The sequence below is a fragment of the Diplotaxodon limnothrissa genome, linkage group LG17 (genome assembly GCF_057381915.1).
Source record: "Diplotaxodon limnothrissa isolate DT_005_m linkage group LG17, D_limnothrissa_male_GT1.1, whole genome shotgun sequence".
Lineage (NCBI taxonomy): Eukaryota > Metazoa > Chordata > Actinopteri > Cichliformes > Cichlidae > Diplotaxodon > Diplotaxodon limnothrissa.
The window spans coordinates 10,088,391-10,104,517 of record NC_140612.1 but is presented as its reverse complement, the minus strand read 5'-3'; the positions used below and the strand labels follow the sequence as shown (position 1 = coordinate 10,104,517).

The window sequence follows — 16,127 nt, the reverse complement described above, 5'->3', positions numbered from 1 at the left end:
ATAGATAACAACTATCAGCAAAGCAATGTAATGTTCTCTCATCTTCAGCACTAATTGCCCAGCAGAATATTGCATCGGCTGAAATCTTCAGTGCTGAAATCCAAGTAATGCGACCTCATGTCCTTTCATTTCTGAGTTTTATACACACTGGCAGTCTCCTAGTTTCCTCTTGCTTAGATCGATCGTTCATTTGATGAGTTCGCGTTGTGAGGGTTTAATGCGGTGTGCTCACAATAGTTACGAGCCAGGAGTCATTCGCCACGGTGAAGGATTTCAGGTTGGCTAGAAGGAAAAGCAATGTTTAAAATCAAATCAGAAAGAAAGGAAGTGATTTGATTTTAATATAAAAATGTTTTAAAAATTAATAATCATACATTAAGTACACGATGGTTGTTATTAGTTTCAGCTGCCACTTATGTTATTTTCATTTGGAGGCAAAAAACTCGAACTGGAAACATGTTACTGAACACGAGCCCACGTGTGTACACATACAGATCAATTCCATTTAAGCTGACTATTTCAGCAATGATGAGCAGTAATCTCAAAGCTAGTAGAAAGGGACCCCTCATCACCACCACTACCACCTCTCTCTGTCACTTGCTCTTTCTCTCTCTCTCTCTCTCTCTCTCTCTCTCTCTCTCTCTCTCACACACACACACACACACACACACACACACACACACACACACCGACCAACTCTCTGTCGCTGAAGTAATGGAAATTCCTTGTGGGTGTAAATAGTTGTTTATTGAAGTCACTGCGAAGTGTGTGTGTGTGTGTGTGTGTGTGTGTGTGTGTGTGTGTGTGTGTGTGTGTGTGTGTGTGTGTGTGTTAGATCTTGTTAACAGGTTGAGTTACTGCTCACACCTGCTGTACGGTGTTCTGGGAATCCATCCTACCTGACAAACCATCCTACCTGTTCTGCGTTCTGCGCATGCACATTCTGCCTTTGTTAATATGAGCTAGAAGCATACTTTAACGGCTAAAATTAATGGGCAAATCATGCTACCTTTGTGCATGTTACCTACAAGCATACTTTAACGGGTAAAATGAAGTGCCAAACTGTCCTGGCTTTATGAATATGAGCTGGAAGCATACTCTGATGGGCAAAGTTAAGTGGCAAACCGTCATACCTACTTACATTTGTGCTGGAATTACTCTGTTCCAGCAGAAATGTGCATAAACTACTTATGGTAGGACGTTTTACCAAAGTAGGATGGTTTGTCAGAACAATGGAACTAACGCAAACCCACACAAACAGTATTTCACTGTATGCACAGCATGTACCCTGTCATCTGTCAGTGTGTTTCACATTGTTATTATTTCTGCTATTATATAATACTTTAATAATAGACGCCTTAACAGAGCACTGCACTCATAGACAATGTAAAACATGGACGTATCTTCCCGTCAGAAAAAATAACCCAAAAAAGGAGTGTCCTAAATCTGCATTTCATCTGAAGTCCACTAGATGGCGATAGCTGTAGTCCTTGTCCTGTAGAAGTCTATGGGAAAAGTTGATTTCTGTAAACACTTTCCTGCCTGATTTATAGGCTCACTGACTCGTGTTGGGTCACAATGAATGAAAATTAAGTCAGATTTGTAGCTCATGGTCATACCACATTTCAAAATGAAGGGGTGTGAGAGTAAATCACATCTTTAGCCAATGAGCATACGGTTTTACAGTATGACCTGTCCTGCATCCCATCTGTTTGCATTTTTTAACCAAGATGGTGATGGCAAAAATACTCATCTCGTGGCTTCAAGGTAGAATTTCAGAATCCAGTGGGTGACATAACAGTAGCTACAGCCATCTTTTATTTTGTATATGATTGTGCTATATAGTAATTAACACACCAGTAGAACATTCATAAAATAAAAATCTACAGTAGATAACCTTTGACCCTCTAGTGATTCTAAATTATATTACAGTAGGCAATGTTCAAAAGACAAAAGTGTTGCCCCACATCATATCACTTTGCGTTTTTCCTCGTAGCCTATCAACCACTATCAACATAGTACACTGAACAATAAACACAGAAGAAATAACAATGTAACTATGAACCAGGAAAATCAAATCTTCCACTTTCATATCTGTTCCTATTTCCATACTATGTTCTATAACATTTTGCAAAGATAAGAGTGGAGCTATAACAGTAATGATAAATACAGGCTACATTGAGAGAGAAAAAATCCCAATGCTCTCTCTGCAGCACTAGCAACAACAATAAAATACAGAGGAATCCCCATCAGTATTGTCATTACTGGAGATATCAAAACTTACAGTCAGATGTGTTTTGTTGTCAACCTGTGAGGTTACTGTATGTCTAAAAATCCCAAGAAAACAAATAGAAAATATGTCTGTATGAGCTCCAGAAAATTGAATACAGTACTATTCATATTTTGGTAGAAAAATGAAAAATAGGTGCAGTGATTTATCAAAACATGTGCAAAAATAAATGGAAATACAGTGTATAAGGCAAAGACAAGCTTGGAAGTCAATATTTGGTATCACCACTTTATTCTTCAACACAACCCAAACTCTCTAAGGCAGTTTTCTTGTATTATCTTTAAGTAGTTCTTATGAATCATTCTTCAGGTTTCTTGAAATACATTTAAAGCTCTTCTTTGGGTGATGACTGCCTTTTGTTCTGTTCTTTATCAAGATGACCCAACACTGCTTAAATAATGCTGAGGACTGAACTCTGGGGAGGCCAATCCATGACTGATCATCTTCCACTGTGTGTTATTCTATCCAGCTATGCTTTTACTGTGCTGACAGAGTGTTTGTGATCACTGCTATGCTGCCAAATGGATCGAAATCTGGTAATATTCTTCTGGGTTCATAATTCCATTTGCACAAGATCTTTAATACAAGCGACTAAAATGCAGCTCCAAACCTTGACAGAGACTCTACCATGATTTATAGATGGCAGTAAGCACATCCTCCTTAGAAAGAAAATGTATAGAAATATAGAACCCTTTGCACAGTACTGTACATCTTGATTTTAAAAGTATATTAAAATATATTCATATATAATTGAAGCCTGTTATTGATGATTTACGGTGATGTAACCCACCAAATGATTTTTAAAGTATTGATGGCCCATTTTCATCATCTAAATGATCTCTGTACTGGCATCCATTGCTAACCTACTACAGAGTTATCAACTCTTTACAACACGTGTTGGCCAAAGTACTTAGCACATGAAAAATCCATCTGCTAAGATAATAAATCATAGTATTTTGGTTTTAAAAACATATCTGCAAATGTGCAGCTCAAAACTGACCACAGATCAGTGAAAGCTGATAGGGATAGTCTGTCTAGCACAGCAGTCACTCATGAGTCTCTATCAAAAATCACTGGTTTACTAACAATAAAAAAAATGTTTAAAAATATCCTCTAATCTAAAAAATCTAATCCTCTCAAAAATCAACAACCAGACAACCTCTTCTGAACAACGACTTGGTGAAAGTGGGAAGGAGCAGCTCCCTTTTAACAGGAAGAAACCTGCAGGTTAGAACCACGCTTAGGAAGGGGCGACCATCAACCATGTCTAACTGGGGGTAAGGGGAAGAAGACAAGACAAAAAAGACACGCTGTGGGAGAGAGTCACAGATGAATAATAACTGATGACTAAATGTAGTGTATAAATACAGAAGTGAATGAATAGAGGTGAGTCAAATAGAAATGCTCGATAAAGAGACTCTAGACCTATGATAGCGTAACTATGCAGGGTTCGGGGTCAGCTGATTCAGCCCTAACTATAAGCTTTATCAAAAAGCAAAGTTTTAAGGCTGATCCTAAAAGGTTGCCCACATTCAAACTGGGAGCTGGTTAGAGAGGCAATAACTCACAAGATGAATACAGATAACTTGAGAGTGTTGTTTGAGCTGAAGGAAGGGAAATTCCTTTTATTTTACATGTTTTAACCGATGTCTGTTTTTAAATTTCTTTGGGCAAGCACTGCTAGTCTTGCTTGCCCTGACAGATATCCATAGTCTGTGAAGTAGTCGTTTTATAATTTGGCAATGATTATGTAAAGTAGTATTAATATTTAGTAAAGTATTGATGCTCTGTTTCCTTCACAATATAGTGTATTATTAAATACAAATTGCTTCCATCCTGTGTTGACAGGAGAGCAGTAATTCTCCATCTCAGGACTACTGTAAATGCATCCATAGTGTTTAATCAGGTCTGGGATATGGTTGCCATAAACCAATCACAGGGGAATTGAGTCAGATGTGGAACCCATGGGAGAAGTGCTAAGTGGTTGGTGTAGAGAATAACAGCGACAGGAGCGGATCAGAGCCCAGCAAAGCTTCACAACAAGGTATAAACCACCACAGACAAAAGATTAGATTTACACTATGGAATGAGAAAGAGTGTTATTCATGTGTTCGGGATTATTAATAGTATATTTCAATACTAGCCTCACAGCTGGCAATATTCATTATGCGTAACAGCATTTGAATGAACTAGATATATTAGATACTGTGTGTAAGGCCAGAGAAAGGCCATGTGGAGCTGGAAGTGTAGCCCATTAAGTAATTTATGGGAACCTGTAACCTAGTTAGTGATTCATCTGTGGGTGACAAGAAAAGAGCTTATTCATTTTATTCACTCAAAGGTCGGTCAGTTTATTTGGGGACAAAAGAAATCACAGGTTATGAAATCTGCATATTCCATTATTTCTCTTCCATTTTCCCTTTGTGCTGTAAAATTAGTCACAAGCCTATAAACCGAACAAAACAGAAGCCAGTTAAAAAACTGAAATAAATTAGTTACTTTACTTGTGCTGTAAAATCTGCATCATTCAATTTCATCTTCACAACTTTCCTTTCGTTCTGCACTTTGCATGTGCTAAAAATGTCTCAGGACTTGAACAGAAAGTTTATTTCTGCAGCCTATTTTCCTTCGAACTAACTGCAGCTCAGTGTTTGAACCGTATTACAGCTGATAAAACCCATTCGGCAGATCCGAGGCATATGGGAGCCAGATTACCAAATGTTCCACACCACATTAGTCCCATATTACATTAAAATCGTGGCACTTTGGGTTTCATTTCAAAACATACTCAGAAATTAAAGCATTAATTACTGTAATGATGGTAATCTGAGGAAATGTGACACCACGTTAAAGCATGACAGATTTAGAATATTTCTGTACGGGGCTAATTTAAAAATGGTTTAATTCTAGCAGAGGTTTGAAGCTGCTAGGAACCCTGGGGGACTGTTTGACATGCTGCCATGTTGACAAAATGATACACCAACGAGTTCTCTAAACTTTTTCAAACCTGGATCTGTGCAGGAGATGGGACAGTGGTATAAGCAGGTTGTTTTAAAAAATACATTAAGTTTAAAAGGGTTCTTACTGCTGGGATAAACCAGGCAGCAGCCCTGCTGGGAACAGTTCAGATAATGGGGAAAAAGTATGTTCAAATGGTAGGGAGTGAGTGTTGTATTGTGCACCCTTACAGTACATGGAAGGACACTTATTAAGTTGTCAAATTTGGGAATTAAAGATATCTTTAAGATATGTTTAAGATTTTTAGGTCATTACTTTGAGTATAAACTGAGTCCTGTGACTGAGCTATCTATCTTTCTAAGATTTATGCTTTAAACCCATAGTTTGTGTAAAGTGTTATCCAAAAATGTCTAATGAAGTAAAGTTTTTCCAAATGGTAACACTCAGTTTGAACATCAGCATGCATGGAGCTGCCTGAGTACAGCTACAAAATGACAGTGAGAAAAACGAAAAAGGTATGCTCTTTTTCAGCTTATTATTTTTATTCTTTGGACTCTGCTCAGGTAGCATTTTTTCAATTTATCAGTCAAATAATCCTTACTTGCCTTGCACTGGTTATTGGACGACTGCTGTGTTCATCCATTGACTGAAAGAAACCAATTTAGCTTCCTTCCTCTAATTTTGAGCCAGTTTTTTTCTGATTGGCCTCCCTCATAAACAGCAAGGTGAGTGCGCAATGTTTTCAACAGCCCTCTTGTTTAGAGCAGTCTAAAGTATGGAATTTTAGCTCACAGGTATTATTTATACTTACTGGATGGTGCAAAAATGGACCTGCAGTGCAGTGAAGCATATTTGACCCACTTAAATGTTTAAAGTCATCAACAAATTTTAGTTAGTCTGAATAAGTACAAAATGCAGTTTTTAAATGATGATTTAATTCAATGAGATAAAAAAAAAGTTAACCAAACCTACCTGGCCTTGTGCAAAAAAGCAATCAAATAAGTAGTTAAATCATGAATTAACTGCAATTAACCTTTTTTTTTTCTTTTTTGGAAAGCGCGTGTTTACTGCCACATAAAGTGGTTGCTTGATTCAACAAGAAATGTCTTAATAGTACAATCTGTCTGACAAATAAACATCCCAAAAAGCAACACAACATGCCACAACCTTAGGAAAGAGCTGAGAAACAAAGTCATCTATCAGTCTGGAAAGGGTTTGAAAGCCATTTCTAAGACTTTGGAACTCCAGTGAACCACAGTAAGAACCATTTATTTTTTGGCCAGCCAACCAAAATTATTCCAAGAGTGCATCAATGAGTCATCCAGAAGGTCCAAAAGAACATCTAAAGAACTGGTGGCCTCACTCGTCTTGATCAGTGCTCATGATTAAACAATAGGAAAGAGACATTGCAAAAATGGCATCCATGGAAGACAGACCAAGACAAAACCGCTGCTCACCAAACTGGGTTGTCAGCAAGGAAAAAGTTTGAATTAGAGGTATGGATTTTGAGGGTTATTTTTTAAAGCAAAAAGTACACAGGGGTTAAATACAGTATTTTATATTTCAGCAAACAATATTTGCACCTTCAAATAATCTTTTATAAGTCCAGCTAGAAATTGTCAGACTCTGTAAGAAGCAAAAGAAAAACAAACAAAAAAACAGGCCTTTGAGTGAACCCCACATATATTTAACTGGATTCAGAAGTAAATGGAAATCAATGTTGGAGCTGGCTACCTTCATAGCTGATCAGTGCTGATGGTCAGCAAAGGCTCTAGGGGCTATGAAGTGACTTGACTTGGCATAGACTCGGTTAGCTTGAAGGCCACATCAGCGTGAGCCAGGGATCACACATGTTGGTTAAAAGGATTAATTGGAAAAGGTTTTTTATTTCATTCAGGCCATGTGAACAGTAACAGACTGTAAAGCAGTAGAGTCAAGGCTCAGCTCACCCATGTGTGTCTTTGCAAATACGTTTGTGTGTGTGTGTGTGTGCGATTCAGAACCAAGTAGCACCAATTCGCTAAGTAGTCCAGTTGGAGTGACAGAATGACTAAATGGTCCAAAACGGACAAACAAAGATCCATATGCCCATGCTGTGCACATGCCAGATCTCTCGCTCGCTCGCTCTCTCACTCTCTATTTCTCACTCTCTCTCAGCAGGCCAAGTCAAATCTTGTTGCTAGGTTTTTGCATGCTGGCACCTTTCCAAGCCACTCATGCATTGGAGTGGACTGTTGGACTCTATCTGTCACACACACACACACACACACACACACACACACACACACACACACACACACACACACACACACACAACCATCATATTTTTTCATGCAAAAGCAAAGTGAAAGCTCCCATTGATAGTAGAGCCAGACCTAGATGGGAATAAGAAGGAGGGAGACATGTCTCTCTCCTTAACAACCATCATCTTTAATCACCACTTCTAATTTCTCCTCCCATTGGCTGCCGCAAGCTCGTGATGTGATCCCCATCCACAGAATCAGCATCTTGGAACGTAAAATAAAGTTTAGAGAAAGTTATCAACTCAGTGGACTCACACAAAAGGCACTTAATGTATGCAATTTAATTAAAATTAATTGTGATGCTTTAATCTTTTTTTTTTTTTTTTGAATGAATCAAGTACTATCTGGACTATGTAATTTATTTAGTTATTCTTTGCAATGAAGAAAAACATTGCAGAAAAAGTCTGTAAACTGCTAAAGAGACAGAAATGGAATATTAGGCTTACATTTATCATTTTTGCAGAAGTTAATTCTAATCTGTGATCTGCAGCCCACCGCTTTCCCTTTTAAAGGTAGCTAGGTTAGCAATCTAACCTGCAAGTTAGTGTTAAGTAACCAATAAATAAAATACAAAATGTTCGCTCACCAACCCCAGAACACAAACATCTTGGCCATTCGAAAAGCATGATTGATTAATTCTGTTGGCACATTTATATAATACAAACACTTAGCAATAAACCAGGTATTTAAAAAATTGATTTATGTCAATTTAATATTACAAGATATTTAACACTTTGCCTCTGTTTTTACAAATCAAATACTCTGGCCGTTTATATATTGTAAGTTTAAGTATCTGCATACATTTAGCAGAAGTCTGTCAAATTTGGTTGAAAGGAATCAACGAATCTCACTTCTAACAATAATGTGTCTGAGGTGAGCTGGTCAGGCAAAAACAAAGGGACACCAATTCATATTAAATATACTCTTTAGTCAGTCTAGGTCAGCCATAGACACAGCTACACAGTGACATGCACATTGGTGGGATGTGATGGCAGAGAGACTATGAAAGCAAAACCTGGACATTCCTGAAAATGCCTAAAACCACAAAAGACTACCCATTAACCACATTTTTTCCCTCCATCTTTTTGTCCCTGAAAAACACTGAAGCATTATTCAGTTGCATGAAATATAGCAATGCTTACTTTTTTGTAAGCAAATAGTTTCTCAGTGGGAAAAATGCAACACAGTATGTCATAGATTCAGGTGCTGTTGGCAAACTCTGTATATGCTGGCTGTATGTGTGTTTCCATTTTGGGTTGGGATTAAAGTCACTACAAAGAGACACCAGCTATTTCAGACAAACAGCACACAAACACATGCATGCACCATTTCCAGTGTATTTATGTGGATCTATTAGGGCCAATACAAAGTCAGCAGGTACCTGCATATTAAGAGTTGTTGTAACCGATAGATAGATAGATAGATAGATAGATAGATAGATAGATAGATAGATAGATAGATAGATAGATAGATAGATAGATAGATAGATAGATAGATAGATAGATAGATAGATAGATAGATAGATAGATAGATAGATAGATAGATAGATAGATAGATAGATAGATAGATAGATAGATAGATAGATAGATAGATAGATGTGTCTTTTATTTTGTATGATGTCAAACATTCAGACCACAATGGCCAAGCAAAATTTAATACTACTGCAATTCTTGTCATAAAGCTGATCTGCTTGGTGCTTATTGGTGAGTATGTATCACCATCTAAAGGGGAGGAAAAGAACTGCCCATATTAACTGTAGTACAGTAAAATTACATTTAGGCATATATAAATAGAGATAGATGGATAGATACTATATATAGAAATGACAAGTAGCATCAAATGTATTTGCAACCTGTAATATATGTTTGTGTGTTTGATAGTAAGTTCAAAAACAAAAACACAGAATAGGAATCTTGGAAATAATGAAAGTATTGTTTTGTATAAGTTTAAGTTTTGTCACCATTTTCTTCCTTTTATGGAAATATGAAAACTGTATTTGTAGCATCCAAGAGTTTGTTCACTCATTACAGTACAGTATGTGCTCCTGAAGCTATCCCCATAGGATGTCCTAGTTAAATGACTTCTTAGTGTACACAAAACACTTGGGAAACTTCCATGTACCCTTGTGCAGCTTCAAGATGATAAAGAGGTGATTCAGTGTTCCATGACCAGAATGAAAACTTGATTGTTCCTCCTCGACCTAATATTCAACTGTTGGATAGACTGTCCTTTCCAGGAGTTCCAGCACCCTGGCATAGACCTTCTCAGGTAGGATGAAAAGGGTGAACACTAGAAGATCAAGCCCTCTGTTCTTGATTCCTGAAAATCCCGGTCTGCCAAGGATATATTCATGACAAAAGCATGTCTCCCAGGACAACCCTACAACATTAAGAGTCTTTAGGAAAGGTTGACCCCAGATTTTTATTTACAGTAGAACCTGGAATGTAAACATGTACTGCATTTCTTTATGTGTAGTCTCTGCAAACTACCAGCAGGAGGTACCATCAGGCCCAAAAAAAAAAACTGGCTGAAATTTGATTTTAAAAAATAACTTTTCACATCTTTTTATGGACAAAAAAGTGTATATTTCAGTATTTATTATTTTTAGTTTAATTAGATATTGACCAATCTCAATATTATCAGTCTTCTCTTCACCACAAATAACCTAAAATTAGACCCAATCAGACTCCATTCAAGCTATCTGTACATTTTCACAGAAACTAAAGATATATTAATATTTTGATAGAATAAATGTGAATATCTTCAACACAAAATAATTTCAGTTTTATTTCCAAAACAAGTGTCCTACAAATCCTCTTTTTGACCAGATATAGAGTTTGGAATTTGGTGACACCTTTGAAGACTAAAAAGCTCAACTGAAAAAAAATAAGTGTTAGGAAAAAAGAAAATTCAGTGAATTAGGAAAAGTGACTTGCCTAAATAGGTTCATTTTCTCACTGTGTATTCCACCCACAGTGCTGTTGATTCTGTAAGTGTGCAGGTGCAAATTGTTTCTTGTATTCTGTTGATCTGCTGAAGAAAGCCTGAACTTTTTGCCTGATTGTGTAAAAGTGTCAGTTTTCACTGGTGATTCTGTGGGGAGGAGGGGCAAGGATGAAGAAAGCAGAGAAGCCGAGCGAGCAATGCCATTGACATCAAATGCTTTACAGTCAGAGATGCAGGCATCGATAACATCCTCTCTCGAAGAAAATCCTGCCTGCAGGTGACCTCACAGCAATCCTGTTGTTTCCAGTCGGCCAATCATAGCCTTCCTCTGCCTGGACAGGGTGTGATAACTTTTCCAGCTGGGCCTGACTGCAAAGTCTGTCTCTGCTAGCATTGATGTCCCAGCAGATCCCCCTCCTGAAAGGAGCAAAGTAAAGACCAGGACCCTCTGAGAGCTACAGCATCGCTGTCATGGACTCTAGCAATGGCACTCTAGAGCTGCTGGGGGTTGGTTTAGCAATAGTGGCCTGGATCTGTTCCCTGACCACCATCCTGATGCCTTCATGGATCACACTGTCTACAGACCTGCTTCCCACTGAGGAAACTAACATGGGCCTCTGGGTGACCTGTGTGAGCCAGGAAGCGACGGATAAGCTGGAGTGCCGGCCCTATGACAGCATGTTTGAACTGCCACCAGACATTATACTGGCCCGGATTCTCATGTCCTTGGTGCTGGGGGTGGGATTGTTGGGTGTGCTGCTGGCCATCCCCGGTATCCGCCTGGTTAATGGCTGCCAAAACCACCTGGATGACTTTAGCTGTAAGAGGGCGCTGAAGGCAATAGGCGGGGCACTGTGCCTGGTAACAGGGATCCTGGGCCTTATCCCGGTCTCTTACGTCGCCCACCTGACGCTTGTGAGATTCTTCGACGAGACAGTGCCTCAGATTGTCCCTCGCTGGGAGTTCGGCTATGCTCTGTTCTGTGGCTGGATTGCAGGCATCCTCCACCTGGTGGCAGGAACGCTGCTGCTGATTTCCTGTCTTCATTTCCAGAAGCTGGACAGGCCTGTGCACATCCCTCTGGGCATTGTGACACCAGGACCCAATTTTGAAAGAACCAGGACTGAGTATGTGTGAGAGTGCCTTCCAACATTCATTGTTCTGGTCCCTAGAAGTAGAAGACCCCACCCACCCAACTACGATGAACAGTTCTAAGTATGTCTGAGATACTCCAGCAGAAACACTTCTGTCCCACTTCTATCTCAGTCCCTATATTGAGGTTACCTTTCAAATCAAGGGTATCAGTCCAAACGTAAGTTTTTTCGAGTGTTCTGAATTGAGCCATTTCAGATAGATTCACAAAGAGTAAAGTTTAACATTTTCTGGATCAGAGACCAAACATGGGACTAACTGAATTTGAATGAAACTCTCAGGATTGAAACTTTCACCAAATTAAGACTAATTCCGACTTCAAATCTTTGTTTCTTTTTTTTTCCAAGGTAAAAGTAGCATCCAGGAGAAATAGGTTTTTACTTTTTAACTCCCTAATTGGTTTCAACAGAAAAATTTGAGTGAAAATTTGTTTTCCTGCTTTAAACTGGACTACAGCTAGACACATGCATTACTCACCTTAAATGTGATAAACAACAAATGTGTCCAGCTGTGAATAAGGCCTGTGTTTCTAAGATTACATTTTTAAAAAAGGTTTAGAAAGCCAACTCATTTGTTAGACACTGCAGACTGTCAGGATCAATGAGAAATGTTCCAAAGTCAGAATAAGAACTAGAGGAAGAAAATAAAACTAGTTTAGATTCATTATTTCTCTCAGTGAGGTTCTAAACAATGCTCAGACTATTGAAAATACTTATTTCACAGATGAGTGCTGAAAACCAGTCAGACATTCAGTGGTTTAAAATCTAGTAGTAGTAGAGTCATGCACTTTGGAAACTGGATTTGACCCTATGTAGTTTTTTAAAAAGCTGATTTTTTTATAAGCTACTATATAGAGTAAAAATGATTACAAAGTTTCACCTGACTGAAACACACAAAGTTTGGAAAACCCTTGCACCTTTGAAACAGTTTAAAGTGTAAAACTCACCAATTCAGAGCTACATTTAGAAATAAGAATTTTAATGCAACTTTATTTTCTTTCTCTTTCCAATTTTAAAGCAGCAAAAATATATTTCTTAAAAAAGTAAATTTGTTTGTGGTGTTTGTTTTGTTTGTTTTGGGAGTAATTTTTATTTTTACTAAATATTTCCCTTAGACTGAAATCAACATTTGTCACAAAATTTCGAAACTGCCAAATGCATCCACAGTTTTAAACTCTGAACTTCTCTGAAGGAAAACATTTTTACTTCTGTTTAGTTCTGGTTTAGTTAGACTTCTTGGATATTTGAGCAATGGAAACGTATATGATGCAGATTAACTTTAAAACGTTTCCCCACTTCAGAGAGTTTTACTGGCTTTTCTGTGTTTCATTAACTGACATGTTTGCTTTAGATTTCCTGGAGCCAAAGAGACCAGATCTCCTGAAGTTTCTTGCTATATTTAGTTCATTTAAATACTTTATGAGCTTTTAATTATGAATCCAAAAAGTGGGGTTGTTTTTTTTTTTTTCACTTTTAAGCACTTTTTATTGGTTAAGTCTTCTATAAAATCAAAGATTTATTGACTATAGAATGTAATGAAGATTTATATTTCCTCCTCAAAGAAAAACATATATTTTATATGCATATTTTAATGCACATTTTGCTGAAATAAAAGAATGACTTGTAAAGATGATGAAAGCTCTTAATTTGAGCAGCAGATCACTGTTTATAGTCAATAAAGACAGAAAAGTTAGATAGATAGACGGATTAAATTGTGAGAGAGGACTCATTAAACCCTGCAATGTAACATGGATGTACAGACAAACTAACACTGATTACTGTGACATAGATGGAAATAAAACTGAAATTTTAGGCAAATATGCTCATAAATAAATGCTCACAAGTTAAGATTGAAACTGGCTTAACAAAATTAAAAAGGACTAAAATTAATGAATAAAAAAAAGCAATATATTGGGAAAGTAACTAAAACTCAAAAGTGTGAGTTAAATAATCCTTGTCTTCACACACTCCTCTCCTCCCTTGAGTCTTCAAGGAACTGCCGACTTCATTATCAGTTCAGTTTGAAATCAAACCCTGGTGAGAAAACACAGGGGCGTGGGCAGCCATACAAATAGATGGATATACAGACACCCAGGTGGTTACATGAGGAGTAGATGCACGGTCACTTTCAGGCCAAAAATAAAACTGTGGGAAAAGGAGAGAATAGAATTGGAGAGTTCTCAGTGTACCAGCCATTTCTAAGGAGACACACAGGGACACACAATAACAATTGGACATGAATAAGCCAACTCTAAATTTCTAGAGCACATACAGAAGAAAGGGGGAAAAGTGATGTGGTTAAAGTTTCCATACACTCACCATGGGCTTAAATTTCATGGTAATTTCACCATTTAACCCATAAGAACCCACCTGTCACTGCACCTTTACTGACTCTCCATAGTTATTTTCTGACAGTAAAAATGAGTCTGGGGTCTTATGGGATTTCTGGATGACTGGATGACCTGGATGACTTTAGCTGTAAGAGGGCGCTGAAGGCAATAGGCGGGGCACTGTGCCTGGTAACAGGGATCCTGGGCCTTATCCCGGTCTCTTACGTCGCCCACCTGACGCTTGTGAGATTCTTCGACGAGACAGTACCTCAGATTGTCCCTCGCTGGGAGTTCGGCTATGCTCTGTTCTGTGGCTGGATTGCAGGCATCCTCCACCTGGTGGCAGGAACGCTGCTGCTGATTTCCTGTCTTCATTTCCAGAAGCTGGACAGGCCTGTGCACATCCCTCTGGGCATTGTGACACCAGGACCCAATTTTGAAAGAACCAGGACTGAGTATGTGTGAGAGTGCCTTCCAACATTCATTGTTCTGGTCCCTAGAAGTAGAAGACCCCACCCACCCAACTACGATGAACAGTTCTAAGTATGTCTGAGATACTCCAGCAGAAACACTTCTGTCCCACTTCTATCTCAGTCCCTATATTGAGGTTACCTTTCAAATCAAGGGTATCAGTCCAAACATGTAAGTTTTTTCGAGTGTTCTGAATTGAGCCATTTCAGATAGATTCACAAAGAGTAAAGTTTAACATTTTCTGGATCAGAGACCAAACATGGGACTAACTGAATTTGAATGAAACTCTCAGGATTGAAACTTTCACCAAATTAAGACTAATTCCGACTTCAAATCTTTGTTTCTTTTTTTTTCCAAGGTAAAAGTAGCATCCAGGAGAAATAGGTTTTTACTTTTTAACTCCCTAATTGGTTTCAACAGAAAAAAAATTTTTTTTTTTTTTTTTTTTACTTTTTATTTTCATTTTTTAAATTGAAAACGAACAACAAACAAACAGAAACAAACAATAAAAGACATTTACAGTTATGGGACAGAGTAGGTATCATCAACTAGCCAAAGCTTGACTGGCCATTATGACCAAAAAAAAAATATTCTCAGGAACACACTCTAGTATCTTTATCTTTCAAACATAGCCTCCACCCTCTGAGGACCAAACACAGAAAATACGGGCGTATTAATAATAATAATAAAAAATAATAATTATAATAGTAACAGTATTGGTAATTACAGAAATTTAAAAAAAAAAAAAAAAAAAAAAAAAAAAAAGAAAAACATATCGTGTGAACCCCTCCCACCATCCCCCCACCCCTTTACCCCTGTATGGCTCTCAACTTCATCACATTCGTGTATACAAACAGCCCATATTTACACCCGTCTATACACAAGAATCAGCACAACATTCAAGAATTCTGATCAGAAGGGCCTAACCAAGGATCAATTCAGGGTAAACCCAGAGGAATTTACATCATCTCTATATTCTGTCAAGTCCAAAGACGGTAATACTGAAAGAAATGGTCCCCAAATTTTTTTAAAGGTTCCGTATTTCCCTTTTACACTATGCGATATCTTCTCAGGTGTACAGTAGGATGCTAACTCATTAATCCAATATCTCAGTGTTGGAGAATTTTCAGATTTCCAATGTGTCAGAATACATTTTTTAACTGCAGTACTCGCAAGTAAAATAAAATATTTCTTGTGGTACTCCACATTTATAGAATCTATATCACCTAAAATCCATAGTTTTGGGTCCATTTTGACTTGGATCCCAATTACCCTTGAAATTATTTCAGTAGTCCGTCTCCAGAACTCCTCTATTACTGGGCAATTCCACAGCATATGAAGAAGATCACCATCTATCACCTTACATCTCAAACATTTGGGAGAGTAATTAATATCAATTTTATGTAATCTGTAAGGTGTATAATATGTCCTGTGGAATATATTAAATTGCATTTGTCTATGATTTGTAGAAATTAACATGGTCTGTGCCTGTTCCATTAGATGGTACCATTCTACCTCTTCATAAACATAGCCCAGATCTGCCTCCCATTTTCTTTTCAGTGACGTTTTGTTGTAGTCAGGTAATTTTTCATTAATAATAGTGTATATTGAAGATACTATTCCTTTTATTGACTTCCATGGTTTGGTGCAAAGATGCGTTTCAAAAGGACTTTCTTTA

At 37.8% G+C, this 16,127-nt stretch overlaps 1 protein-coding gene and 1 pseudogene across 1 annotated transcript; both read left to right on the top strand.

The window, feature by feature from the left end:
* The first annotated feature begins 10,968 nt into the window (after nucleotides 1–10,968).
* Nucleotides 10,969–11,634, top strand: LOC146614640 (claudin-22-like). Its single transcript, XM_085376359.1, has one exon. The coding sequence runs from the start codon at nucleotides 10,969–10,971 to the stop codon at nucleotides 11,632–11,634; it is 666 nt and encodes a 221-aa protein (XP_085232485.1).
* A 2,434-nt stretch (nucleotides 11,635–14,068) lies between these two features.
* LOC146614639 (claudin-24-like) lies at nucleotides 14,069–14,443 on the top strand (annotated as a pseudogene).
* Nucleotides 14,444–16,127: the final 1,684 nt, after the last annotated feature.

What these genes read in the sequence shown, in the direction of transcription:
- LOC146614640 (XM_085376359.1), top strand. Translation starts at nt 10,969, where the DNA reads ATGGACTCTAGCAATGGCACTCTAGAGCTGCTGGGGGTTGGTTTAGCA.